The sequence below is a fragment of the Atractosteus spatula genome, chromosome 14, assembly GCF_055471065.1.
Source record: "Atractosteus spatula isolate fAtrSpa1 chromosome 14, fAtrSpa1.hap1, whole genome shotgun sequence".
Classification (NCBI taxonomy): Eukaryota; Metazoa; Chordata; class Actinopteri; order Semionotiformes; family Lepisosteidae; genus Atractosteus; species Atractosteus spatula.
In genome coordinates, this window is record NC_142719.1 from 10,653,358 (window position 1) to 10,679,707 (window position 26,350).

The 26,350-nt window shown below is 42.5% G+C and overlaps 2 protein-coding genes across 2 annotated transcripts; both read right to left on the bottom strand.

Moving 5' to 3' along the window:
- Positions 1-872: 872 nt before the first annotated feature.
- Positions 873-12,171, bottom strand: LOC148820607 (procathepsin L-like). The gene is made up of 8 exons (XM_088933393.1): positions 12,134-12,171; positions 8,904-9,055; positions 6,003-6,145; positions 5,044-5,235; positions 4,167-4,358; positions 2,912-3,077; positions 1,887-1,992; positions 873-1,232 (listed from the first exon to the last, which is right to left on the bottom strand). The coding sequence occupies exons 1-8, from the start codon at positions 12,169-12,171 to the stop codon at positions 1,133-1,135; spliced, it is 1,089 nt and encodes a 362-aa protein (XP_088789519.1). The 3' UTR covers positions 873-1,132.
- A 1,913-nt stretch (positions 12,172-14,084) lies between these two features.
- Positions 14,085-24,136, bottom strand: LOC148820608 (procathepsin L-like). Its single transcript, XM_088932001.1, has 9 exons — positions 23,962-24,136; positions 23,737-23,837; positions 21,188-21,330; positions 20,199-20,396; positions 18,811-19,002; positions 18,244-18,409; positions 17,353-17,458; positions 16,508-16,610; positions 14,085-15,284 (listed from the first exon to the last, which is right to left on the bottom strand). Exons 2-8 carry the CDS (start codon positions 23,834-23,836, stop codon positions 16,511-16,513), a joined length of 1,005 nt encoding a protein of 334 aa, XP_088788127.1. The 5' UTR covers position 23,837; positions 23,962-24,136; the 3' UTR covers positions 14,085-15,284; positions 16,508-16,510.
- Positions 24,137-26,350: the final 2,214 nt, after the last annotated feature.

Sequence of the window (26,350 nt, forward strand, 5' to 3'; positions counted from 1 at the left end):
AAGGAGTCCCTGCCAGTGGGATAGATCCTTTCCAAAATCGGAAGGATGGAAGGAACATAGCAGGATACAAATGCTTTTTGTGGTTGCAGGGAATAAAAACTGAAGAATCATATCAGGCAGTTTCTTTAAGGGATCACAGAACCATTTTCAACACAGGGGTAAGATACTGTACATAAAGACTGGTTTCCTGGTTTCTCTCTGTCCACCTCACCTTGGGATCTGAGGTTGCCCGACACCCCAGTGTCAGAATGCATTTGTCTTCACACAGTGGGACAGACTTGACCACCAGTCGCTCTAGCATAAAAGAGTGGAGGGACGCAGAATTGTGTGGTCTGGGAACACGACACCAACAAGCAACTTTTCCTTCTCTCTCATATCTTTGGAATAAATGAACCTAGACAGGAATGGATAATTCCAGTCTTCAAGAGCCAGATTAAATGGTACAGCTGCTTTTAAATGTGACTTTTTTATCCAGATACTTCAATTAAATAATTAAGCATAGATTTGGAATAAACACCAGAGGATCCTGTGGCTGTTAAGGTCTTGTTTTGGCCATTCCTGGCCTCAATAAAAGTGTATTTATCCATTGTGTTGGAAAGAGGCTGACTCACAGTCTGAAACAGCACTTCCAAAATCTTGTCCTGTCTTGGTGGCCCAGAGACTTCTGGTCTTTAGTCAAATGGCACTCTGTATGCTGTATGAACCGATTGACACACCTGCAGACACACTATCCCTCCAGGAGCTGGGCTGGACAGCCCTGGTCTAACTCAACCCAAACAGGCAAGACTCTGGCAACCCAGGTCAAGCATAGATAAACAGAGATAGACTTCCACATGAATTCTTCTGTTTTATTAGTAAGAATGGAGGCCCCTTTGCTCATTGACATATCCCTGGATTTACAATACATCTTTGATAACCTTATTCTCCACGAAGGATAAGAAAAGAAATACAGGTCAGAAAGATACACTTTTGCATAAACCCTCAGCTAACCAGCTAATTATTCAGCCTGCTTATAAGAGAAGACATTTAGAATCAATTACGTAAAAGTAAAGGAGGTTGCATGAGTAATCCTCAGTAATTGCCCTGTAAGAGTGCGAGAGCCCAGGAAACGTTCTGCTCCCGACATTGCTCTCTACACAAGAGGGTAGCTGGCTAAGGAAGCGATCCCACACTGGTTGTGTTTATTTCGGGACATCCTGATGTAGCCGTTTTCTCCCCAGGAGACGCCCCAGCTGGAACACACAGCGCAGTAAATGCATAAAAGGAGTTAGACTCTCCAAATATACCAACAGCAGGGAATTATAGTAGTGTAAATATTGTTTTCCTGTGCCTTGGAGTAGTTTTGAACAGTAACTCAGAACACGTTGTTTGAAGCTTGAGGTTGGGTCATGTGAAAATAAGAATGCTCATTTATACAATGAGTGGTTAGTAATAGATGGAGAAGGATACTGACAGGAAATGTGATTTTTCTATTTTAAAACAGTTGATGGAACCTTTGTGTCAAGGCATTCAGTAACATTTTTATTCAATTGTACAGCAGAATTGTATGGCACAATTTGTGGATCGATGGTACTGCATATAGTGTTAGATTTGTAGTATTGACTATTGATTATGTATCGGGTCATCTTAAGACTGTATTGATCTTTCAAATAATCTACAGCTGTGAATGTCGTCTTAGTTTTATGGAGGGTTGTTAGAAAAGATCCCCTTGCACATGTTAAGTTTGATTGATACTTCAAAGGATCAAGGTCGTTCAAGAGACCTAAACTCTAGTCCATCAAACTTGCATGTATCTAACCTGCCAGAAAAAGTGCACTTCCTGTACAGAAAGCCTCTTCCAGCACACATAGCATGCATTAATGTTATACCAGTACCGTTAGGCTCACCTGTTTTTCACAATCCAGTAATCTTTAGTAGACTCAGTCCCATAGCCAACTACTAACATTCCATGATTCAGGTAAGAGGAGCTGCAGCCAGGCTCATCATAGATGCCTGCAATGAGACAGGGACACTTCTCGTTAAAAAGGCAGGATTATATTATGAAAAATTGTCATGTTTCTAAATAGACTTTAAATGGTGCACATGAGCTAACAACATTTGTAGTGTGGATAGCATAGTCTAATGCAAATCTCCTTCCTATTAATAGACCTATTAATATTCCTATTAATGTTTAAGTCTGTTGTGGAGGATGCAGGGCACAGATCAGTCACAGATCAGAATATTACCCTCATTCCCAACCTGGGTTCTGTTGCACTGGGACAGGCGCAGACGTGCCACAACCATTTATGGGACAAGCAGCTTTGTGAAAATATATGGATTTTGTGACACATGATCATAGTAGCCCCGCTCATGCCCGTCACCTGTCCCCCCATCCCTCGCCTTGGTGGTGGTGAGCCCGCAGCACAGCTCCACATTGCTATATTGGGCTGAGGCTGGTTGGATTATGTGGGTTGCCAGCGACCAGGTACTCATCCGCGAACGCCACCCTTGGGCCTGGCTTCAAGGTTGGGTGCTGGTGTCCCTGATCTGGGCAGGGATCTCCTGAGTTTTTATTGGAACCAAAATGGGAATCTAGTCGTTTGTCTGGCCCCACACCTTGGACCAAAACGCTACCAGGAGTGCAAAGCTCCTGACATCATAGCTCCTAGGCTCCCTGGGGCACTCAGACCTCTCCACCACGACAAGGTCGTGATCCCAGGTGAGGATTCTATCTCTCAGCTGCCCTGAGGAGCTGGAGACTGTTGCTGTGGGAAAGGGCAGTCTGGTCTGCTCTGCCTGTTACAACCGTGACCCTCCCCAGGAGTGAGCAGTGACAAAATGAGGTGAGATGAGATGATCGCAGGGCCTGCATCATGCTGAGAGCCTGGGACAGCTCACACGCCTGTGGTGGAGTGGAGGGCTGCTACAGTACCTGACTTATAGAGCTGAAACGAAGCTTTTCCTGCGTCGATGCCCACAGACACGGGCCCCATGATGGCCACAGCACTCTGGAGGGCCCCCTCATCTCCGCGAACGACGTCGACGTATCCAGAGCACTTGGACCCGATGGTGCTGGGACTGAAACGGCAGGTCCAGTCCTGGACATGGAAAGTGGAGAAAAATAATCACACTATAGGTAATAAATGGTGGGTTACCAAGTATAGAGGAACAGAAATCTTATCAGTCATTAATTGTCAAGTTTAATAAAACCTAAAGTTTACTCAGACCTATTATTTATAACTGGAGTAAAATCCTGTTGCCGTGACAATAGGATTAATGGTTTCTGTACCATTTCTGAGGCAGAGTGTACATTAAGAGAACCCTTCAAAGGTCATTAATACACAGCCCACATCTGAATGGACTGGTGCAGCCTGGGGTAAGTTTCGTCCTTACAAACAGCCTAATTTCTGTCTCGCAAGATATAGACAACCAGTCTCTGTTATCACATACTGCAGGTTTGTGATCTTATTTACAATTATTGCAGTAGTGTCTGTTAAGGCTAGAACAGTGGTAAAACAGCACTGCAGCCTCACTGCTCAAAATTCCTTGTGGTGCATTCTGCCTGGGGCATCTGTTTATGTGGAGTCTGCATGTTCCTCTTGGGTTTGCAAGGGTTTTCTCTGGGCGCTTCCCAAAGATGCTATGGATGTGTTCTATTGTCACTCTCTATGGAATATAGAATGCCCTCTATGTAATATTCAACCCATCTGGCTAGTTTACTTGCTTGTGGTTACATGACATAAGAATCACAACCAGCTGTTTTATTAAGGAGATGTTGTATCTTGTCCTACTCCCATGACAACCCGTTGTGCAAAAAAGTACATGCTGTCTTGTTTTAAAAGCTCTTCCCCTCGGTTTCCACTTGTGTTGTTTGGTTCATGTGTCACTGTCTATTCTGAAGAAGTGCAGTGGCTTGGCTTTGTCAATGACTTTGAGGGTTTCTAAGAATTGAATAAGGTAATCTTGTGCACTTCTCCACTCAAAACTGAGAAGATTCCATTCTTTCAGCCCTGTGTGGGGTCCAAACTGAAGCCTCCGTCACCAAACTGAGAAGTCATTTTATGGGAGTGACGCTAAGTGAACCTGTTGTGACAAACTTATCAGAAATGTGCCCCATCCAAACCACAAATTACAGCGCTCTCTTGATCCTGAATAAAGCTCATTGATTGATCATGAGGAGATCTCACCCTGGCCTCGTAAGGATAGGAGTCTTCAGTGTCAATTCCTCCCGCTGCCTTAATGTAATAAAAGGCCTGGTCCATCAGGCCTCCTCCACAGCCGTAGTTCCCAAAGGCTCTAGAGCAGTTGACCAGCTGTTGCTCGCTCAGAGACACCAGCTTCCCAGTCGCCCGGAAGTGCTGCCCTTCCAGAGAGCCTGTCTGTGGACAACACACACCACACACACACACACTTGATCAGATGACACCCTCTCTGCCAGCATGTGATATTAAGACAAAGATCAGCATTATGCCACATATCAGTTGGGTCAGTTTATACTAACAGACAGTTTATATTAATAAACAAGTCATCTTTCAACACCAAATAACAGCACGGCATGCATGACATCTGGTTAAATGTTAATAACAGGAGCTGTTTGATCAGGACTTCTCACATAGCTGATTCTTGAATGAAGAGAGGCAAGGATTCAGCTACAGCAGGTGTCACACACCCTGTGCTGTGTACTCTGGTGACTTGTTTCTGAAATACATGCTGAATTCAGAGACTTTGTGGCTCTTCTATAATTCTTCTATAAAGAATTGTCCATAAGCACATTAAAGTTACTGTAACAAAGGAGAGGAGGCAATTTAATCCTCACGCCAGTGTGGGTGGCAAGCTGAGACATGATAAACCCCTATATATTCCAAACCTTGTGTGATAACAAAAATAAATATTAATTCTAATTTTACAAAAACAAGTAAAACCCGGTCTTTAATTTCCATTGGTGCTGGCCAGGAGAAAGAAGTAAATTTACTGCAAGTAATCTCAGTAGTGATAACCAACTACAATCAGACCTGTCTGTCTGAAAAGGTTAAGTGTTAATTCCATATTTTTAGAACGTCTTACCGCACTGAAGGCCCAACATGAACCACAGTTCCACTGGTTCTTGACTCCAGTGACATATCCCATGGTCCTCCAGTCAACACTGTCAAGCACGTTAGAGTCCTTTGCCTGGAAGGTGAAGCCAGTCTTGGCTTTGGTGGTGTTGAAGTGGCCCAGACAGCCCCGGAACATCATGTGCTTGTACTCCTCATTGTCCTGAGGGGGGCGATAGAGAGACTTGTCAGCCCAGTCTACTGCATGTTAACACATAACCACTCCGAACAGGGCTTTCTACTATATATAATGTGTTGCAAAGCAAATTGTTATGATATAAAGCTTTCATTTACACCAGAGTGAGAAGAAATACACCAGGTTATTGTTTTACTCTTCAATTTTTTTAATAATTTGAAAATGATTTTTTGGATTATTTGAGACACCATCCTATTGCAGTCTTTAAAAGTTTTACTTGAACTACGATCAACTACGATCGTAACTACGAGTTACAAGAAAGGGTTGAAAAGCAGAAAGATGAATCATTCACAGGCAACTCCCCCCTGGGATTTTTAATGACCACAGAAAGGCAGGACCTAAGTTTTACATCCAAAGAACATTGCCTTTTTACAGTATAGTGACCCCATCACTATACTGGGGCATTAGGACCACACAGACTGCAGGGTGAGCACCCCCTAATGGCCCCACTATCACCACTTCCAGCATCAACCTTAATCTTTCCCAGGAGATCTTCCATCCAGGTACTAAGCAAGCTCACACCTGCTGAGCTTCAGTGGGCTGCCAGTTGTGAGCTGCAGGGTGATAATCTGGGTCTTGCCTGCAGAGAGACAGGAATGTCTCAAAATCGGTAACCTCGCTTGAAAATGAGGTTCAGAATATGACAAAGTGCATAAGCAAAGGAATCTTCTTAGAGAGTTGATGATTTCTAAAGCTGAATCAGTCTATGACTTTCAGACCACAGGGAGAATCACCATGTCTGCGAATGCAGTCATCCCCAGCCTGTAGGACTTGACGCCCAGGTCGGCCAGCGTGTTGTGTTCGATCACTAGCTTGAGGTTGGACAGCCAGGTCTCTTTACGCCGGGCCTCCTCAACAGGGGAGCTGTAGTTCTTGCCTGCAAACAGAAATGCACACAATCTAGTCTTTCTTATTGAGGTTTCCTGAAGTCCATAAATACGTGTTTCCACCTGAAAAATAGGATTCATATTCAGCGGATATAGTATGAATGGTTTAAAAAAACCTGAGAGTCACCATCACCAGTATAAGAGTACTGTAGCGCTCTCAGGTTCACGTGGGTATGCGCCCTTGCCGCTGCCGCCTCAGGTCGGCCCCCACCACTGGGAACTCGAACGTGGGCCTCCGGCGTCACTCATCAAGGACCCAGCCAGCTGAGCTAAAGGGAAGTCTCCCGTCAGCCCGAGAGCTGCGGTCCCTGCTATTCACAGAGAAGGGCAGTGAAGTCACCGCGCTGGTAAGCCGGCTCCCACAACCTGCAATGTTGGCCGTATGCGTTACAGTTCTTTGATTGGTAAATTCGTTTTTCAGTTCATTTATAAATTAATCTGTGTATTCGTAAGTTTAGATGTTCTGTTGCTTCATTAAAAAATGAAAGCATTCACGGTATTTTTTTTCATTGAAAAAATGCCCACATTGCAGTACGTCTTTTTTCTGTTTGTGAACATGTGTAAGGACAAAACGGTAAAACTGAGAGGCTGGCGACACTAAAGAGATTGTTAATAATGAAGAGCTTAAGCCATTCTCTTTTTGCACTTTCATAAAGCAGGATTGTGTGTGTTCGTTTGCTGCGATACGTGTGTACACAATCTAACTTCGGTCTCATTCAGTTTCTATTTCACATCTGCATGCTTTCCTTTACCTGCTTTATTTTCACCAACCGTATTATTCCCCTTAATACCTGCAGTAAGATCGATTGTTTGTGTGTAAATAAGGTTCTGTAAGACCTTCCCTGGAAATCAAAACATACTGTATGCAAGTTCCAGGTGTTTATCTGAAGAAGAAAAAAAGGAAAGTCTGGCAACTAGAAGCCTGGTGAAAAAACTGAAACCAGAGGAGACAGTATTTTGCCCCCTGGAAATATCCGTCTGGTTTATAACAGGTTCTTCCAGTTCGGGATAGCTGGAGCCTGTTTCGGAAAACAACAGGCGCAAGACAGGGTCACCTTGAACGGGACAGCAGTCCATCACAGCGTCGTTGGAAATATTGTATATGGAAATCTGAAAGAAGTCAAGACTGGGTTACAGTCTTTTACACCAACGACTTAGCATGACGTAACAGCAAATGGCACAGTCCCTGCCAGGCGAAGCTCTTTCGCATCTGGGTGCAGGCGCGTTCTTGCTGTGAAGACAAAATAATACTGTATCTGGACCACCAGCTTGCAGCCTCGTGTGTACGGAGACCCTTGTCATATAGAGCCTTTTGAAAATAGGGTTGTGGAGTGCAACTACATAAGTAACTTTTGTCACGACTATCCATTCTTTAATGTAAGTGGTAGATAGAGAAGGTTTGATTCAGGGTACGATAATGCCGAAGATCCAGTTCTTTCATTCGTGGCGGCGCGGCGTGGGACTGGACGCTTTCAGCCGGGAGTACTGTAGTCGCGCTCTCAGTTTAAATTAATGAAAGGGCTAAAACCAACCGTCTCTCTTAATATTCTTTATTACAGGTTGCTTACAGTTTATCGCTGTAAATGACATTTAATTCATGTAAAATCCTCGGAGTTTATTACACTACAGTATTCAATATGTGTGATGTTCGAGTTTCTTAATATTGTCTAGAAATATGTGTAATTTCGTTTTATGTAGCGGCGCAACTATTGTTAATTCTCAGTTACATATGTAACCTTTGTTTTAGTTACAGACAAGATGTTGTATTAGAAGACGGTATTTAATTTTGTCCGCAATACTAAAGTCTCAGTTTAAATACACGAAGATAACGAAAGGACTAAGACTAGCTGTCTCCTCTTTAATGTTCTTCATTACAGTTACGGCGATCCCACGTTTGTGTTCACTGGAACCCGTAACATTAACAATACAGTCAGCCCGAGAAAGGAAGACAGGATGTTGAGGTTTGAATTTTTGGATGACGCAAAGCAACAACCCGACCTTCTACCGAACATGACGAGTAGAAGAAGGTGGGTGTCTGGAAAACTGATTTGTAACAAAAGCAACGTCTTCGGGAAATAACGACCAGTTCACATAAAGACCTTAGCTTTTAAAAACGGAGAGCGCAGAAACTGATCCCGGTTGAGACAATTAGGTTAAACGTGACTCGCAAACAGCCGGGTGGAAGCAGAAGCTGAAGGCCCTGTTAGACGACTCAAGCTTTTCAAACTGACGGCACATACTGTAAATAAAAGGTGACAGGAGCAGCAAACTTCTGTTCGCCCACATTCGTCACATTTGGTAACCTGATGCTCTTAATGTACAAGAGACTGTATTTGCTCTTTCATTTACAATTCTTTCTTTCTCATTTGACCTAAAAATCCTTGGAGCTGCATTCTACATTTACTCATGGTGTCTGTAGGCATTTATTTTTACTGTTCTGGGAGGCAACTTTTCGAGTGTTCACTTAAAAGATTTTTGGAAACGTTGAACAAAGTAAAGTACTGCACGACCAACAGTGGAAAACCTCTCTAATATTTGAATGAAGAGGGTAGAAGACACAATGTTGTTAAGAGGAATTATTCCAATCTTTTTTTTTACACATGCTGTAGCCCTGAGACGAGACATTACAAAGGAGAGAACTGTTTCCCCTTCGGCTGAGAAAAGAAGAGTGTTAGGCATGAAGTCTGTGAGATGGTCTCCTTGCTGTGGTTCATCAACAAGGAGTGGGGGTTGCTGTGAGTTTCTTACCATGTTTAAGTTTCCACTTCTCAAACTCAAAGTCCTGAAGAAATAGGCTGGCTGAGTGGACCACACCTACTGTACACAGAGAGCGGACAGAATGATCAATTTCATCCTGAAAAGCCGAAGTAAGAAACAAGAAGGTGGTTATTTCTCCCTTTCTTTAATGTGCTGAACACTGCACTGTCGCCACTGTTCCTCACTTGAGTTCTTTGATGAGCATCTGAATGAAAATGAAACCAGTGTGTTTTATGAAGAGCTCTGGTGCGTCAGGCGGCTGTCACAAGAACATTACAAAGTCTAAAAGATTCTTTCACCAAGACAGAAAGAATGGGGAAACGATGTTCACAAAAACAATGTCTGTGGATTCGTTTTGAGGAGACCCGGTTCTTGCAGGTTGCTTGCTTTTTCCTCAATTGGTCACATAAGAAAATGAGAAAGACCAGTCATCCCTTGTGCACTGGGTGTTAGTAGCCTATTGGTCCAAGGATCTCATCCACTCATTTCTTGAAAGTTAATTGACAGTAGTGTAGCCAAAGGTTTGAGAGAAACTGTCATGGGAGCCGGGTCAGACTCCAGAGTGAAATGCGTTGTTAAAGACCCTGTGCATGACGGTATAATCCGGAAGAGTCTGGAGAAGGACATCAGGGGAAGATACAGCAGGGTTGGGATGAGTTGCCAGACAGGGGACGGTGACTGTAGTGAGCCGGTGCACGGGGGAAAAGCAGAAGCAACCAAGTTCAGGGAGATCCAAAAGGGTTGTCAGGGCACAGTCCATATTCCATAAAGTGGGGGATCCATCCGGGACGAAGACAGTTAAAATCCCCGGGAAGGGGAACCAAGGCCAGGAACAGAGAGAACTAAAACCTTAGCGGGACCAGGCGCTCCGAGCCCTGGACTCAGTAGGTCAGGATGCTGGGGTGAAGGCTTATACCCTCAGGCTACTCCAGGTCTGGTGATAGGCGGGCCTTCGGACGTCCGTCTTCCAAAGCTAAGCCTAGGCTTATGAAGGCTTATAAAGCCAAGACACCAGGAAATAATGAAACTGAATCAATGACAGAAACGGGTAGGAGCGCCCTCTAGAGCAGGAATGTGGAATGGAACAGAAATCTTTTTGAAACAAAACACAGCTCGTGTTATTGTGCTTTGCTCTGTCCTGCTGACAAAGTTTTAATAATGGAATATAAGGAGAGGAAATTAGAAGGTTGTCTTAACTGAAGAAAAATCCAGCTGCCTGTTTTTTACAACTTTTTTCTCCTGGAGTGTTGCAGTGGGCAATGATAGGTACTTGTAGTCCCACATTTCTGCATGCATTTCAGGCATTTAAAACACTTCAAGCACTTCAAGAATTAGGATTTTTAGACTAATTTTTTAAAACTTTTCAGCAATTAAACAGTATATTGCTGTATACTATGGAGTGCTCATAGGTTGGATAGCAGGGAGAAAAGGGGACCACCGGAGGCCGCCATTGTGACACTCCTTACTTAGTCTGCCACACTACTACGATAACGTGGTAAACTCTAGCCTAATTCTCCCCAACCCTTTTCATTTTCAATGTGAGTGAAAATACAGAAAATGCTTATTTTAATCCATTTTCTCTGTGTTTTAGATTTTATTTAAAGCGTTTCAGGAATTGTCTAATTTGGAGTGAATGTATTTACAATTCTGTTTAGAATGTATTTTCAAGGAGCATAGGTGATTGTGATTGCAGATCATACAGATCTTTTAAAAGTTTCAAGTGTGTTAAAGTTATTAGTACATGATATGCTATCTGCTGCATTATTTTGTTCAGCAGTTAAAGGTATTACTGTCCCTTTTTTATTGTCTTCTTACTAACATCATTCCCAAATGAGTGTCTGTTTATGATCGTGGCTCTATATCTAGTGAGAACACTATTGTAATTGAAAAGAGAAGAAAAGAAACACAACGTTTCGGCTGAAACACAGCTGAAACGTTGTGTTTCTTTTCTTTCTTTTTTCAGCATTGAATAAACCTTTACTTGTTCCTTTGCAGCCTATGTGTGCTGAGGCAGCTACCTACTTTAACCACTATTATAATTGTTTAATACAGTGAAAATATATAGGAAGGTAACAATTAGATTATAATTTAATAATAACTGAAATTCTAAAAAATACTAAGCAAGGTGTTAATATATTTAAAGAACAGGAGACTGCAAAACAGAAGAAGAGTAACTAATGATTAGCATCTTTGAACTAAAGAACAGTCTCAGAATTGTGACAGAATAGAAAAATGGTAGTGGTTGTAATTTTTAAAAGTGGTGCTCAAAGATTTAACTAGGAGGCAAACCCGTAACTAGAAGAGTCTGTACTCTAGATATTTTCGACATCTTAATGGCTTTATTAAAGGACCAGCCTTTTGTGCATTTCTTATCAAGCCAAGATCCTTTACAAGCACCTCGGACTTTGTTTAAAATACAAGATGCATAAAACTCTAAACTGGGCTCAAATATGCCAAGAAAAGAAGCTTCTCTAATGGATAACAGAAAGGTTTTCAATGTTGCTTCTGCTAAAGTAAGAATGTTTTGCAACACAGGTTATGAAAAAAGTAGAATCTGGAATAGTTCACAATGAAACTTTTCAGACTTTTCAGGTCTAACTGCATAGTTTAGAGTTGCTTTAGACCCTATAGGTATATGTTGAAGTTATGCTATTTCAAAAATTCCATTGTAACAGCTACAAGGAAACAAAAACAAAAATGAAACATGCCACATGCAATGTGGTCCTTAATCAATTTAAGCAAAGGTGTGAAAAGGTGCTTGTATGTATATATTCTAGGGTTCTGAGATGAAATCTTACCCTTCCCTGACTGGTTCATACCTGACATTTCTGTGCTCATGGCCTGAGGTTCTGTTGGAATTGCCAGTGTTGCAATACAGAAAATTCCCATTACCCAGAACCACATGACTCCAGTTTCAGTTTTTTAGTTTGGCCCCAAAGACACTAAAACAGGAGTGGGCAATCTAGGTCCTGGTGGCCCAGTGTCTCTTCAAGGCAGCAGCACTTAAACGGCTCAGGGAGGTTGTTAAGTTGATCTCATTAAGCCTTCGGTATTGTCACAATCGGGATCCCTCCTCTTAGGGGCGCTCCGACTCTTTCATATTTTAGTTAATTATGTGCGCCTGCCACCTGTTTTGTGTCCCATTATTTAAGCCTGGTGCTCTCGCTATTCCTGGCTCTGGATTGGGAGGTGGACGCCCGGAAGCCCACCTACCCGCCTACCCTTGGGTCCAGGACAGACCCGATGGCATAGGCTTCATCACAGCGTCCTGACCATCTGAAACTGGGGCACGGAGTGCCTGGCTTCGTATTCCTCTTTTTATCTTTCTGGTTCCCTGTCCATTCCGTACCAGATTTTAACTGCGTTTGCTTAGTCTTGGTTGGATCTTCCTGTTTGGACTTTGGACTGCCTGAACTCATTTGCCATCGACACGCCCCCTGAGCACCGGATCACCAGAATTGCATTGCAATTATCAGAGCTCCTAAAATTCAAAAGGAAGATGTACCCCAGTTCCCACATTCACCAGCTCACTCGTACCCATCAGCAGAGCTTTTCAGATGGTAGATTGTGGATTTGGCTGTTTTGTGTTCAATGTATCTGTGACAGGCCATCAGCCAGTGCTTAAGTGCAGGGAATTAATGGTTTGATGAGGAGGGCTGAATATGATGCTCCTGCCTCAGATGCTGTGTTAACATATGTGTTGTGTGTGTAGTTGTGAGACCAGAGAGCAGGAGATTCAGCTGGATTCCTCTAGCCTTGATGGAAGCTGGGTGGAGGGCTAATTATCATGCTTCTGGCTCAGCCAGCAGCTACTGTGCTAATGTGTGTTGTGAGTGTGAACATGTGAGACTGGAGAACAGGAGACTGATCTGGACTCCTCCAGCCCTGGTGTAGGAAGGATAGAGGGGCAGATTTATAAACTCCTGGCTGTGCTGATGTATCTAAGGTGATGAGAACACCCAAGGCTTAACAGTGTGAGAGCTAATGTTAACACCAAACTAGTTTGTATGATTTCCCTGGCTGTGATGAGGATGTCTTACCAATGGATCATTGCTATCCTGATTGAATTAATCCAAATTCTAATAATCAGAATTTACTTCTACTTCCCAGTTCAGTATTGTAGTGTTCTAAACCACCAGTGTAACAACCCAGAACCATCCTTTTGTCCTCCCTTCTCCTAGAAAAAGAAGCACGGATATCCATTCAGTAATTCTACCTCCTGTATTGCAAGTCAATACTATGTTCTACAACACCCCTGTTAACAATTCATAAGACATAAGACATAAGTCTTTGTAATCATTTAACCTGCCTTTGGCTGTTCCTTTTCCACCCTGCTGACATTATCTGTAAAATAAAAGGTAGGCTTTTGCAGTATTTTCATTTTGCACAGAGATAAATTATGTCTGCAGGTGTTGCTATCCTTGCAGGTCACATGAACTGGAAAATCTTCTGCAAGTTTTGCTTGATCACTTCCTTGATTCCTGTTCCACTACTTTGGGTTAATGACAGTGAAGAGTGGTGAACTGCTGACATATGTCAAACTGCACATCTGTCTTCTATAGGTTAGGAGGGGAAGAAAGTGAAAAGGAGCATACAGGGCGTAAAGGTCATTATTATGGTGAATCAGCTTCTGGGAAAACTGGCCCTGCTGTGAGTGTGTACATGTCTGTGTGTGCCCTGCGATGAACTGGTGACCTGGCCAGGGTTTATTCCACCTTGCACCTGTTGCTTGCTAGATAAGGCTTCAGCTCCCCCCAAAACTGAGAAAGATGTAAGCAATGGTGCTATTCCTCCTCTCCTTAAAAGTATAGCTAACAGCAACTGAAACATTAACATTCACGATATTTACTGCTTTATACTTATAGTTGAACCTAAGATAGGGGGAATTGGCTCTTGGTTATTTGTTCCTGTTTTGTAAGAGCTCTTCTTGTGAAGAAGCAGTGTTTATTTAGCACTTTCTGTAGCCATAAGATGTAAGGTGGGACAGAAATCCTGAAACAAAATATCCATTGAACTATATTGAAAGAACAGTGCTTAATGACGGGATGAAGTCACACCTGGGGGGGCTGGGCACGTGGCTCCAGATCTCTCAGAAGAATCTCTGAATTCTTCTGAGAGCACATCTTCAGAAAAATTAACAGAACTCGATATAGGCAGCACTCACACAACAAAGCTCAGAAATGCACATTTAATTGTAATATACAGTTATTTTTACCCAGAATTACAATCATATGATATAAAAATATTTAACATTCATTGTAGCTGTTCTTAATCAAAATTTGGCATGATGGCACACATTAAAAACTAAGTGACAAAAAAAACAAAACCAACAGTACAGAGGCATTCATCCTCTGACAGTACTTTGAAATCTATAAGAAAAAACATAAAACACCCTTTTCCTCACAAAACCTAATTAAAGTCTGAACTTCAATTAACCAACTTGCTTTTAATGTTTTAAGACTATTACAACTTGTTTACAACTTTAGTGCTAGTAGTGTCCCCTGAGGAATAAAGAAATTTTGATTCTCCACCAGTACTTGGTTCTCCATAAGAAAATATAAAATAATAGAAGTATTATATATATTTTTTTTATAAGTAATCAATCCTTGTTTTAACAAGTTTGATTCATCGTTGCACTGTAAATCTCCTCTTTCAGCTGTTCTATAAGTGAAGTTGCTCTTGTTTTGCTATTATTTTCACATTTTGAATGTGTCTGTTCTCATGCTTAAAGTCTATTTTGACTATTTAAAGTGCAGCGCCTGGCCACTATTATCAATAACCAAGTCTCACGACCAGCTTGTCATTGAAAATAAGCATTTGTTCTCAAACAACTTACCTTGCTAAATAAAGATTAAATTAAATTAATCAGAGACCAGCACGTCACCTACATTAATGGAAGTTCTGGCCACATAAAGTTAGAATAATCACAATGCCATTTCTACATTTCTACAGACACAGCTGTTGAGGTGTTTTGTTGTAAACATTACAATGTGCCGCTGTTAAAAATAGTGCATCATTTCAATGTTAGAGTTAACCTGGGCCTCTACCATTTAGAATTGAAGAGTCAACATGTAGTATAAAAATGTCTATTTGTTAGCAATTATATCCAAATACAGAAACCAGGTAGCAGGCTGGTTTTGATACCTTGTGAAATATGTAAATCTCAGATCAAAAGTCCTGTGAGGAGTTTTCTCATGTAGTTTTCACAAATGACTTTCTTTCAGAAAGCACAGATGTTGAGAAGATGTTCAACCAATTTTAAAAGTTTCTAAAATACAAGCTACATTTAATAAACACAGTAAGGTATTATTGCACATTCATTCTGTGATTTACTTTTCCCTTTGTTCCTGTGGAAAAATTGTTGCTCTGGACCTGAAAAACAGAAAGGATTTTTACTGTTAATTTTTAATTCTTTAACATGGGGTTATACTGCCCTGTCAATGGCCAGCAGTTCAATCATAGGGTGAAAAAACACTTACTGTGACTGTTTTGACAAATACGGATCAGATTTAGATTTTTATTTTTACAGAGATGAGTTTAATTAGATAAAAAACAAAACAAAAAAGCCTTTTACCCTCAAATAATCTTCTTTATGCGTCACCTTTATGCTTTGCTGAAGGTTTCCATGCTTGTATTACACTTTACTTTCGGTCTTAATATCACTGCTTTTTTGCTGGTGGAACAATTCTCCCAGAAACGTGAAACTGTCGCGCAAGCTACTTTCAATGTAGCGTGGTAGACAACGGCATTTTTAAATAATGGATTTGACAGCAACCAATAGCACAATTCCACCACTGAACTCCATTTCTCAGCACTTTTCTTAACACGTTTAGCAAATGCAGAGTTGTTCTAGTGCACAATGTATCTCCAGTGTTGCACAATAAAATGGCAACTCGCATAAAGGCACATGCCCCAAGCACTTAAATCAGAAACACTCTGCATGGCTGATACCTTGTTAGATCGAAATTCTAAGTTAATTAAGGCAGGTGTATGCAGGAATGCTTTTTTGTACATTTGACCTTCTTAATGTTGTTACCCTTCATAACTCCACCTTTATACAATACCATCTCTCAGAATAGTTTGGCAAAGATGAAGAATTGTTACGTTGTAAAATACACCATCCTTGCTTTAAATGCCTATCCAATATGTGGTGTACATTATACAGCAGGAGGATTAACAAAATGAAGAAATGTAATAGGTGTGTTAAAATCATAAATGTTATTGGCAGAGTCAACTCAAAGAACTATGTCAGGACCAGCAGTAAAACTGTGACCAAAGGACACAGAGGAAACTAAGAGCATTTAAGACCACAATCAGGCAGCATTTCCTTACACAAAGGGTTGTGGAAGGCTGGAACAAACTGCCCTGCTATGCTGTTGAAGGGGATTTCCTGGGATTCTCCCAAGAGTGGAGGGATAGGACAATCAATAAACTGTTAGCACCCAAATGAACAAGATGACACCTTTCAGTTACCTGGCATATGTCTATATTTAGTAGCACACTGAATCATAATGAAAACTAAAGGGTTGTGGCTATATAATGGGAATGATAAGGAGTGTGATAGCCACCAGAGAAACTCAGAGAGTGACACTGACCTTCTAGACTAGAGGAAAGCTGGCTGCTGTAGCAATCCCACACTGGTTGTTCTTGTTTCTGGTCATCCTGATGTAGCCGCCATCTCCCCAAGAGAGACCCCAGCTGGAAACACAAGTCCATTGGCCCATTGGTCAGACTCTTCATGCTTTCCTCAACAGGTCTATACTCACCAATCCTGCAGAGTCCTGGTCCTGTAGAGCCAGTGTCTGCTGGGTTTTTTAGGTATCTTGGAAGAGCTGGCACAAGCTGTAAAGCTGGTCCCATTAAGCCCATAATGAGATAATTACAGTCATTATGAGCCCAGCTGGTCTGAAAACATTTAGATATACTGTACCAATCCAATGACTGGGGATCTCTGGTCTGAACCCAAGCATGGTATACAGGTGCACACAGTAGAAACAGTAGTTCTTTAGCAGGCTCAACAACATCTCATGCATGCAGTCATCATAATTGTGATACTGCATTTTCTACCAACTTGCAGTGTTGCAGTGTGCCCTCTGTTTGATGATTTTTTTCTAAATTGAGACTCGTGAAACTACCTATGCATTATCCACAAATTATATAAAGTAAATGATTGAATTAATCAAATCCAACTTCAGATTGCATTGTTTTGGCATGCTTAGATGTCAAAGGCAGGTGGCAGTTTATCTAAATCTAGAAACATGATTGTGAAGTACCTCTTTAAAACTCTTTTAAAAGCTTAAAATGAGCAGATAGGAAGAAATAAATGATCTCACAAAGGTCCCGCCACAAGAAAAAGTTTTATTTAAAAGAAAATGTAACATGTGATGTATTCTAAAGCACCAGCTGGCTTTCCAGAAAGACCAGATGCGTTCAGACTCACCTGTTCTTTACCAGCCAGTAGTCCATACCATCAGAAGAGCCATACCCCACCACCAGGACACCGTGGTCCAGTTCAGAGCTGCTGCACTCTGGCTCATTGTAGATACCTGCAGTGGAGACAGTATACACGATCTATACATGTTCCCCTACATGTCTGATCTACTGGGCTCTGGACAGAGCTCAGCCAGGGCGGTAACCCTCTGATAAGACTTATACAGTATGCAGTGGGAGGAAGAGTCAGAGTAACCTCTAACAACATCTTCTCCCTCCTGTCAAAGCCCCTGGGGATCCCTAGAGACAAGGAAGATTTTTATCCCAATTGAAGCATTATGTACTGTTTAATTAAATCTTACAGAGTTTGGAACTAATAGAAGTATTATTTAGTTCATTTAGGCTGCAAAGGAACAAGTAAAGGTTTATTCCCTGCTGAAAAGAGAAGAAAGGAAACACAACATTTTGGCTGTGAAGCATTTTCGGGTGTCTCTTTTCAACATGGAATAAACCTTCACTTGTTCTTTTGAAGTATTTTTTATTTCAATCTACCTTCCTATTTAAATAGATAGTCCTTGTTAAGAATGGTGTCTGGGAAAGTGATCCTCTCATTTATTGAGAATAATAAACTGAACGCATAGGCTACCTTACTGGGCATTAAGAATAAAATCAGTAACACAACTTGGGCTCTGAGCTCCAGATTGTAGTACGTTTGACTTGCATGATACATTATGTTTTAGCAAGCTAAGCTCGCAGAACCCTTTAAAGTTACGAACTGTGTTTTCCACATGAGCGCTGGAGTTGTGTTTGTGCTGAGGGCTCAGGACAGGTCAGGCTGCAGTGATGGCGAGGATGAGCTACTCATGATTAATGAATCAGTAATTCATTACGGATACAACACCTGACTCGTAGAGCTGGAAGGAAACGTGTCCTGCATCAATGCCCACAGACACGGGCCCCACAGTGGCCACAGCCTCCTGCAGGGCGCTCTCGTCTCCACTGGTGATGTCAGAATACCCAGAGCAGGTGGCTCCGACTCTGCTCGGCTTGTATCGGCATGTTCCATCCTATACAGAGACATTGGGAAGTTCAGTTCCATGGGGGACTGAGCCAGAGGTCCCCAGATCGTCAAATTCACGCTCAGAGACGTTTTAAATGGTGGCCAGCGTCTCAGGACTCTCTCGCCTTAACCCTGAGTCTTAGTAGTTCCCCTGAAGTGGAAAAGCAGTCCGAATGAAGTCAAAAAGAAGCTTAAGAAGGAAGCGAATGAGCACAATTGGCTTTATTTTCCTTCTGTTTCTTATTCCTGGGGCAAAAATGGAAATCACAAGATCGGCAAAAGCCAGGCCTGAGTGCAGCGAAAGCGAAAGGAATCTTGTGAAGAGCAGCGCTGTGCAGGATGCGTCGAGGTATTTTTGTTTTTAAAAAAGACAGCTTGTCATCGGCACTCAAGCGCTCAGGCGCTCACCTTGGCCTCGTAGGGGTAGGATTCCTCAGTGTCGATGCCTCCGTTATCAATGAGGTACTGGAAGGCCTGGTCCATCAGGCCTCCTCCACAGCCGTAGTTCCCATAGTCCGTAGAGCAGTCGACCAGCTGTTGCTCGCTCAGAGACACCAGCTTCCCAGTCTTTCTGAAGTGCTGCCCTTCCAGAGAGCCTGTCTGTGGACAACACACACACACATAGGTTTAAAAGTGGATGGAGCTAAGGAGGGATTAAGAACATATGAAAGGCTACAAACAGGAGGAGGCCATTCAGCTCTTACAGCCTGTTTGGTAATTAGTAGCTGATTGATCCAAGGAGTTTTTTGAAAAAAGACAGGGTATCAACTTTAAGCGCATGGCTGGGCAGCTTGTTCCACACTTCCACAACCCTTTGGGTAAACACGTTCCTGCTCTTCTCAAATTTAAATTAAATGCACACCCTGTACTTACCAATTAAATATGTTCAATTGAAACAAGAAAGAACTACAAAAAGAGAAAGGCTTCTTTATACCTTCCATATAGAAGTTTATTTTATATTGTATGAACACTTATCAAATCACAATGTTCTGCACTATAGAATTATGTACTGAATTAAAGAGGCAGTCGCCTTTAGAATTTTACCATAATACATTTTCACATTATTTCCTTTATCACTGTGGTTTCTTTGCTCAGGTCTCTTTGCTCAGGTGGTATTGTGCTGTGCCAAAACACACTTCATTTAGTAGGGCAGCCTCTCTGGATGAGTAGTGTTGGGCAGTACTGTGGGGCTGTAGAGGGCCGCTCTTTCATATACCTAGGAAATTCAGGGACTAGGGAGGCTAGAAAGCTAAAACATCTTTACAGAAGAGACAGCTCAGAAGTAAACTTCTCACCAATGTAATCGTCTGTGTGTTTTCCAAGACCACTCAAGAGCTGGGTTAAAGAGGTTCTTGGCTGAGAAAAGTAACATTTGATGGACGTTTTCACTTTGTCTTCACCGATATATTTTTTTACAATTTCCCCACTTCTGTGTCTCAAGGTGCCATTGCGTCATCTCCCAGCTTTAACCCTCGCATGAGCACCAGAGGGAGGAAGACACTGCCGGGCTATCCACCTCTTCTTCAGTGAATGAGACAGGTGCAGCTCTCACCAGTAAAACTGCAGGTTTAGAAGATGCAGTTACAGAGCATGGCAGGGATAACCTGATCTATTCCATTGCACATGATCCTGGAGCTGGAGCACCTGGACAACCCTAATCACCCCCCCACTTACTGAAAACAGCGACATCTACAATTATACTGCCCAGCCTGCTCTCCGTTAGGTGGCCTGAATTGCTTGATGTGTTTGGAAGGCACCTGAGGCTATTAATGCTCCTCAAGCTCTTATCTTCTTACCGCGCTGAAGGCCCAGCACGAGCCACAGGCCTTCTGGTCCTTGACCTCTGTGACGTATCCCTTTGCTGTCCAGTCAACGCTGTCGGGCAGATTGGCGCCCCCTGCCTGCCGCAGGTAGGTGGAGCCGTGTCTGGCCTTGGTGGTGTTGAAGCGGCCCAGGCAGCCCCGGAACGCCACGCGCCTGTACTCCTCGTTGTCCTGCAGGGGGGGGGGGGGGGGCGACGGAGAGAGACCCCTCAGGTCTGAGCATTGGGTCGATGTCACATTTCATTGCACTGCTCCAGCCTGGACTGCACGCTAGCCCAGCCCTAAACAGATCTGGACAGACCTACACAGGGCAGCGAGACCCGCACAGAGGCAGCAGTGCTATTCTGCAGCTGTTCAACCCACTGTGTGCTAGTCACTCACCCAGGAGTCCACTTGGCATCAATCTAGCTGTGTCATATCTGTCACACTGTTTTAAACCCATCCAGTTCCAGCGTATTTTATTGCCATTATTGTGGATCATAATTTGGACTATGGGTGGCACACTCCTGGGTCACAGGTTCAGCTCTGGAGTACCTTCTGTGTGGAGTTTGCCTGAGTTTCCCCTGTGTTCACATGTGCTCCAGTTTTCTCCCATCTTATACAGACACGCTGGCAAGTTAATTGGTTCCTTGTCCCTGTGTGTGTGCTTTGAGAGGGACTGCTTTCTCCTCGAACAGGAGAAACTGTGGGCTGACTGCTTGAGATTCTCCACATTATTTCCCACCATCTGCATCCTTATGGATGTGGCAGTGTATATAAGTATATGACTTGTTTTTGTAACACCGTCGTAACAAAAAGGCACATTCCAAGATGTGCGCTGTCAGAAAATCGGCCAGGCAAAGGTCATGCCCATGGGTATCTGGAGGAGGTAGTAAGAGAAAGATCTGCAGTCTTGCTCCCTCTCTGCTGCAGTGCCATGAGGCCTGATAACTAACTGTGGATGTTTTAAAAGGGAGTGATACCATATCTGCAAAGAAGGTCATCCCCAGCCTGTAGGACTTGATGCCCTGGTCTGCCAGCATGTTGTGCACGATAGCCTGCTTGCGGTTGGACAGCCATATCCCTTTACGCTGGGCCTCCTCCACATGGGAGCTGTAGGACTTCCCTGAAAACGGAAATGGGTGCATCACAGGCCGAGGAAAGACATTACTGCAACTCCTGCAGAAAGCAAGACAATCAAACTTCTTTTGCTGAAGCTGCATTCTTGATAAGCGAAATCAAGTAGCTTCTCAGTATCTCAGAGCCCAGAAACACGCTACACTGCCTTCTCCGAGCTAGCAGTGACATTCGTGTTCCATCTGCACCGACTTCCCAGTCAAAAACACATTCCAACCTACAGTCTCAGACACAGAGGCTTTGTAAAGAATTACATTCATCTGATTATTTAGTGTCCCATCAAGCCACTCACACACAGGTCAATGGATAATGAGAGCGTTACAGTGTTTTTGTATACCAACCAATAGGGCTTCCTAATTGCCAAATGTTAATACATTTTTTAGCGATTTTTGTCTATGGATCCTGTTTTCAAATTCATTTTTAAAACCCTTTTTTATTACGTGTGCTTGTCAGTAAGAGATGGTTCTGAAGTATGTACTTGCCCTCACGCTTAATGGTTTTGATTTATCAGAACACCTGATAAGCAACACTGTTCACCAGCATGAATAGTTAGCTGAGCATTCTAGATTCTCACTTGATTAGAATAATAGACAGGCGAGGATGACTTTATCTCACATCTCTGTCAGGTACCTTAGCCTGTGTCACAGATAAAACCAGTAACACTGATGTCAAGTGAACTTTGCATTAAAGTTCCATTTTTTGAGGTGGTTTCCTGTATTGCTGAGCCTGCTGTTCTGTTTACTCAATCTGTTACTTATGTATCTATTGTTGACACAGTTTCCAAAATACTTCAGACTTTTTTACTAACCTAATTATGCAGTCTTGCACGAATTTTCTAATTCTGACGCAAAGCTTATGTACAGTATTTATAAACATACCTCTAAAAAATGTATCTATCTATGGGAATGCTAGGGAAAATAAGGTTTGTGCCACAAGCCTGTTTGCAGACTTCTGAATCCTGCAGGCAATTAACACATCCAATACAACCCCTCCATCTCCTTTCTTTAATTTCCTGGAGCAGGAAAACTGCATGGGACTGGAGTCAGTGATCTAAGCAGTTTGTGCCAGGACTGGTCTTGGACGATGTTTACAGTCCAGCTGGGCTCTTAACATCAATCATCTCCTTTTTGGCTTAGCAAGCCCAATTTAACTTCTCCTATGACTTCAGGAACATTACCTTAAAAAAAAACAGAAAAGCTTCAGACATGGCAGCCCTTCAAGATAAGAACTGGGGACCCCTGTTTTAGCTGGTTCCAATATTTGCCATGTTTAGAAATTTTCCTATACGGAGGGTGAAAAAAAGTCTTAAACTAAAAAAAACATGAGAGGAACAATAACTGCAAATGTGACAGTGAGTCTGTTCAAAGGAAAACATATTCCAGGACTTTGTACAGAAATAATAAACCATGCAACCGACTTCCTGACATCAAGCCCAGGCTTTGAGACATGCAAAGGAGCTGTTACCAGAACTCAGCGAAGAGAAACCTTGTTAATTCCCGTTTCTGATTAGGAAGAAACTGAAAGCGGAATTGTGTGTCTTCACTGCACTTGTTCACTCGGAACAGATGTTAAGATGAAAGATGAAAGCAAACAAACAGCATTTGTGGTGAAAATGTTCCTGGAATATCCACTAATATTCGTTGCTTTCAGGCTGCAGACATAAAATATGTTTTTGTATATAGTTTCTGTACAAACTCACAACTACTGAAACAAGTAAAAAAAGGCTGAATTAAAAGTTTGTTTTGCTGTAGAGGAATAACAAAACGCGCAAAACAGAAACACTTCGTTACTTTGAACTTCCTCAGATTGTTAAAATAAGCAAAAACAGACTTAAGTTTCTTTTAACAAATTGCAGCATTCTGTACCTTCACGTCAAATTATAATCATAAAAAATGAAATTCGACTGAGTGCATTTCTGAGGAATTCAATATATTTTGTTCTTAATGGCCTCCTTTACATGCAGTAAGCGTCTAAACAGAAGGAAAACATCCATAAGCTAACATTTAAAAATACCTTCAAAAAAATGAATGAAACGTGTTTCTGACATTTCGTTCTTTGGTTGCTTTTGGTTTCTTTCAAAACATTTGGGCTACGGAATGCAAGTTTTCTCCAAAATATTCGTTTAAAAGTAAAAACAATTACAATAAAACCAATGACAAAAACTGAAGCACTGGTCTCTCAAATGCAGTGTGGTGCAGTTACACTGTGAAAAGAGCCCCTTTAGGTTTTCCCTGTAACATTACAAATGTGTTTAAAGATACTAGTCTTCGCTGAGTGATAGAAAAAAATAAGTTTGAAACCTTTGCATCGCAGGCCTTGCTGAGAGTGATAAAAATGACCTTTTGCACTCCTACACTGTACACATACAGTAGTATAGCGGAATGTGGCTTCTTACCGTACTTAAGTTTCCACGCGTGAAACTCGAGATCTTCTAGGGACAGGCTGGCCGAGCTGACCACGGTCACCACAGCAGCGGCTACAATGAAGAGTTTCATCCTAATGGGATGATACAGAAGGAAAAACTGAAGAAAAGATCTGACTGGCTTCTGTCTCTTGCCAAAGTGACACAGAAAGCAGCGCTCGACTGACACGGAAAGTAATGTAATCTGCTGCGCCTTACCTGCCTGAGCTCTGGCGTGACTTTCGCACAGCTGAGAAACCTTCACCGCCTCTTTCAGTGGAGTAAGGAAACTGTTAGTGCGGGGGCATTTATAGCGCGTTTCACTTAGTCAGCTGCTTGTCATGAAAAATAATAGAATAACAAACTCAGCTTATGACCCACAAAAAAAAAACAACTCACGGGGAAATGACGTGAGCATGGACAGGTTTGTGCAGATTCTTGAAGAAAAAATGCAGCTCTAAATACATTCAATCCTGTATGCCACAGTTTGGGTTACACCTGGATCACGGGTTGTTGAAAACAACAGCTTTTTTTTCTCTTTATATAACGTACAATGAAGAAAGAACCATTTAAGAGTTCCCTGCATCTTCTGAACAACTGGGGATTCATAATGCGGTAAATTGGACAAAGTATTACACGATGCTATATAAGGATACATAAGGATATACATAAGGATTGAAAATGTGACGTTTTGCTGTGCTTAACTTATAGAAAGGTACAAAAATAAAAAAACAAAAGCTTTAGCATTCTACAGGTTTTATAAATGATTTAGATTATGGCGATGGGCTAACTTTTATGAGACAAAAGTCAAAATGTGTCTGAAAGTAGTCCTCACGGTTATTTTTTCAAAGATGTTTTCAAAAGACAAAGCTGTGAATCCTTTGGGACAGTAAATTGTAGTGCCTCATGTCCTTGCACTGTTGGATGATGGGTCAGAACATCTACGCCATTTAAAGTTCCAATCTCAGAAGAGCCTTTTTTTTTGTTCCACACAAAAATTCGAATCCACTTGAAAAATAAGGCAGCTCAATTGATCTATAAATTACGTTTCCCACATTAGGTCGTAAACTTTCTTTTTTGTGTTTTAAGCGCTTTAAAACAAGCAAAAAAATTTGGAAAAGCAAGTTTCCAAGCACTGAGAAGTATCAAAGCCGCCTTATTGTTGTGTTATAACAAACCTGAATGAATGGTCTGGAGTTTTGAAACACCATAAAGGTTAAAACAATTCTATTTGTTTTTCAAAGTAAAAGCACCTTGATGCTTTTATGAATTGTACCTCCACAAGTGGAATGATAGAAAATTTTATTTGCGGTTCATCCATACATTCATTTTCTTACTGCTTTATCCAGTTGAGTGTCACAAGCTGGAGCTGGAGCCTATCCCAGCAAGCAACAGCTGCAAGGCAGGGTACACCATGCTCAGGACAGCTGTCCGTCACAGGGCAGACACACACACGCTCACTCACACCAGGGCCACTTTGTCCCAGAAGCCAATTAACCTACCAGTATGTGTTTGGACTATGGGAGAAAATCCACACAAACAGAGGGAGAACATACAAACCCCATGCAGATATCACCCCAAGTCCAGAGCTGAACCCAAGTCTCCAGGGCTGCAAGACGGCAATGATAACCACTGTATCACTCTGCCATCCTCTGGCAGCCAACCCCAGCCAAAGCCTCAGGATTTGCATTCTTGCTTGTCAGTTCCCAATAATTACTGACCTATACCTCGATTCAGTACAGCACTTTTCAGAATTAATATTTGCTGTTATTCACAAAATAGCATAACAACTATTATAGACAACTTAACAACTAGCATAGGTCGCGTAACTTGCATATGGTTTTTAAAGATGTTGGCTGACTTTAACATCTGGTAGTTGCTTTCCCTGTCTGAACAGAGGCTGGGTGTCATGAAGCATTCTTTCAGGGGACCCTATGCAGACAACACAATCCGGGGAAGAGTGAGGAAAACACGGGGGGAAAGGCATGGAAAGGGGCTGGAAGGAAAGGGGGGCATGTCCACGGTGCGCTGCTGTCCGGGGGAGGTGTGACCGAGGCAAACAGTCCGAGGGAGTCCGAGGCAAATCCATGAGTGTAGCAAATGTCCAGGACCGGATGATCCATCCTGACAGACAAACTGGGTTAAAAGCCGGAGCGGGATCTGGCGGAGGGTCAGGGGAATAAAAGGGGGGTCACGGGACCAGACGCTCCCTAATCCCGGACTCAGAAGGTCAGGACGCCGTGATGAAGCCTGTGCCGTCGAGTCGCTTCTGGACTCGCGGGTAGGCGGGCGTCCATCTTCCAAAGCTGGGCCCAGCTTGGCAGGAACGTCTGGCTTTTATAGCACGGGGGCTGAAACCGGAGGCATGTGCGGGAGATGAGCATAAAACAAGGAAGGGCTGGAGCGTCCTTAAGAGGAGGGGTTTACGATCGTGACACTGGGGAGTTTATTGGGGTATATTGTCCACTAATTAGCTGCATGTGTTAATTAACAAAGAGGGGAGGAGGTCATCCGAAGTTCATGTTCAGAATATTCTGAAAAAATATTTAACTTCCTAGTTGTTACCAGTTTTAAAAGGACAAGAGCATATTCCAACTTGCTTACTTGT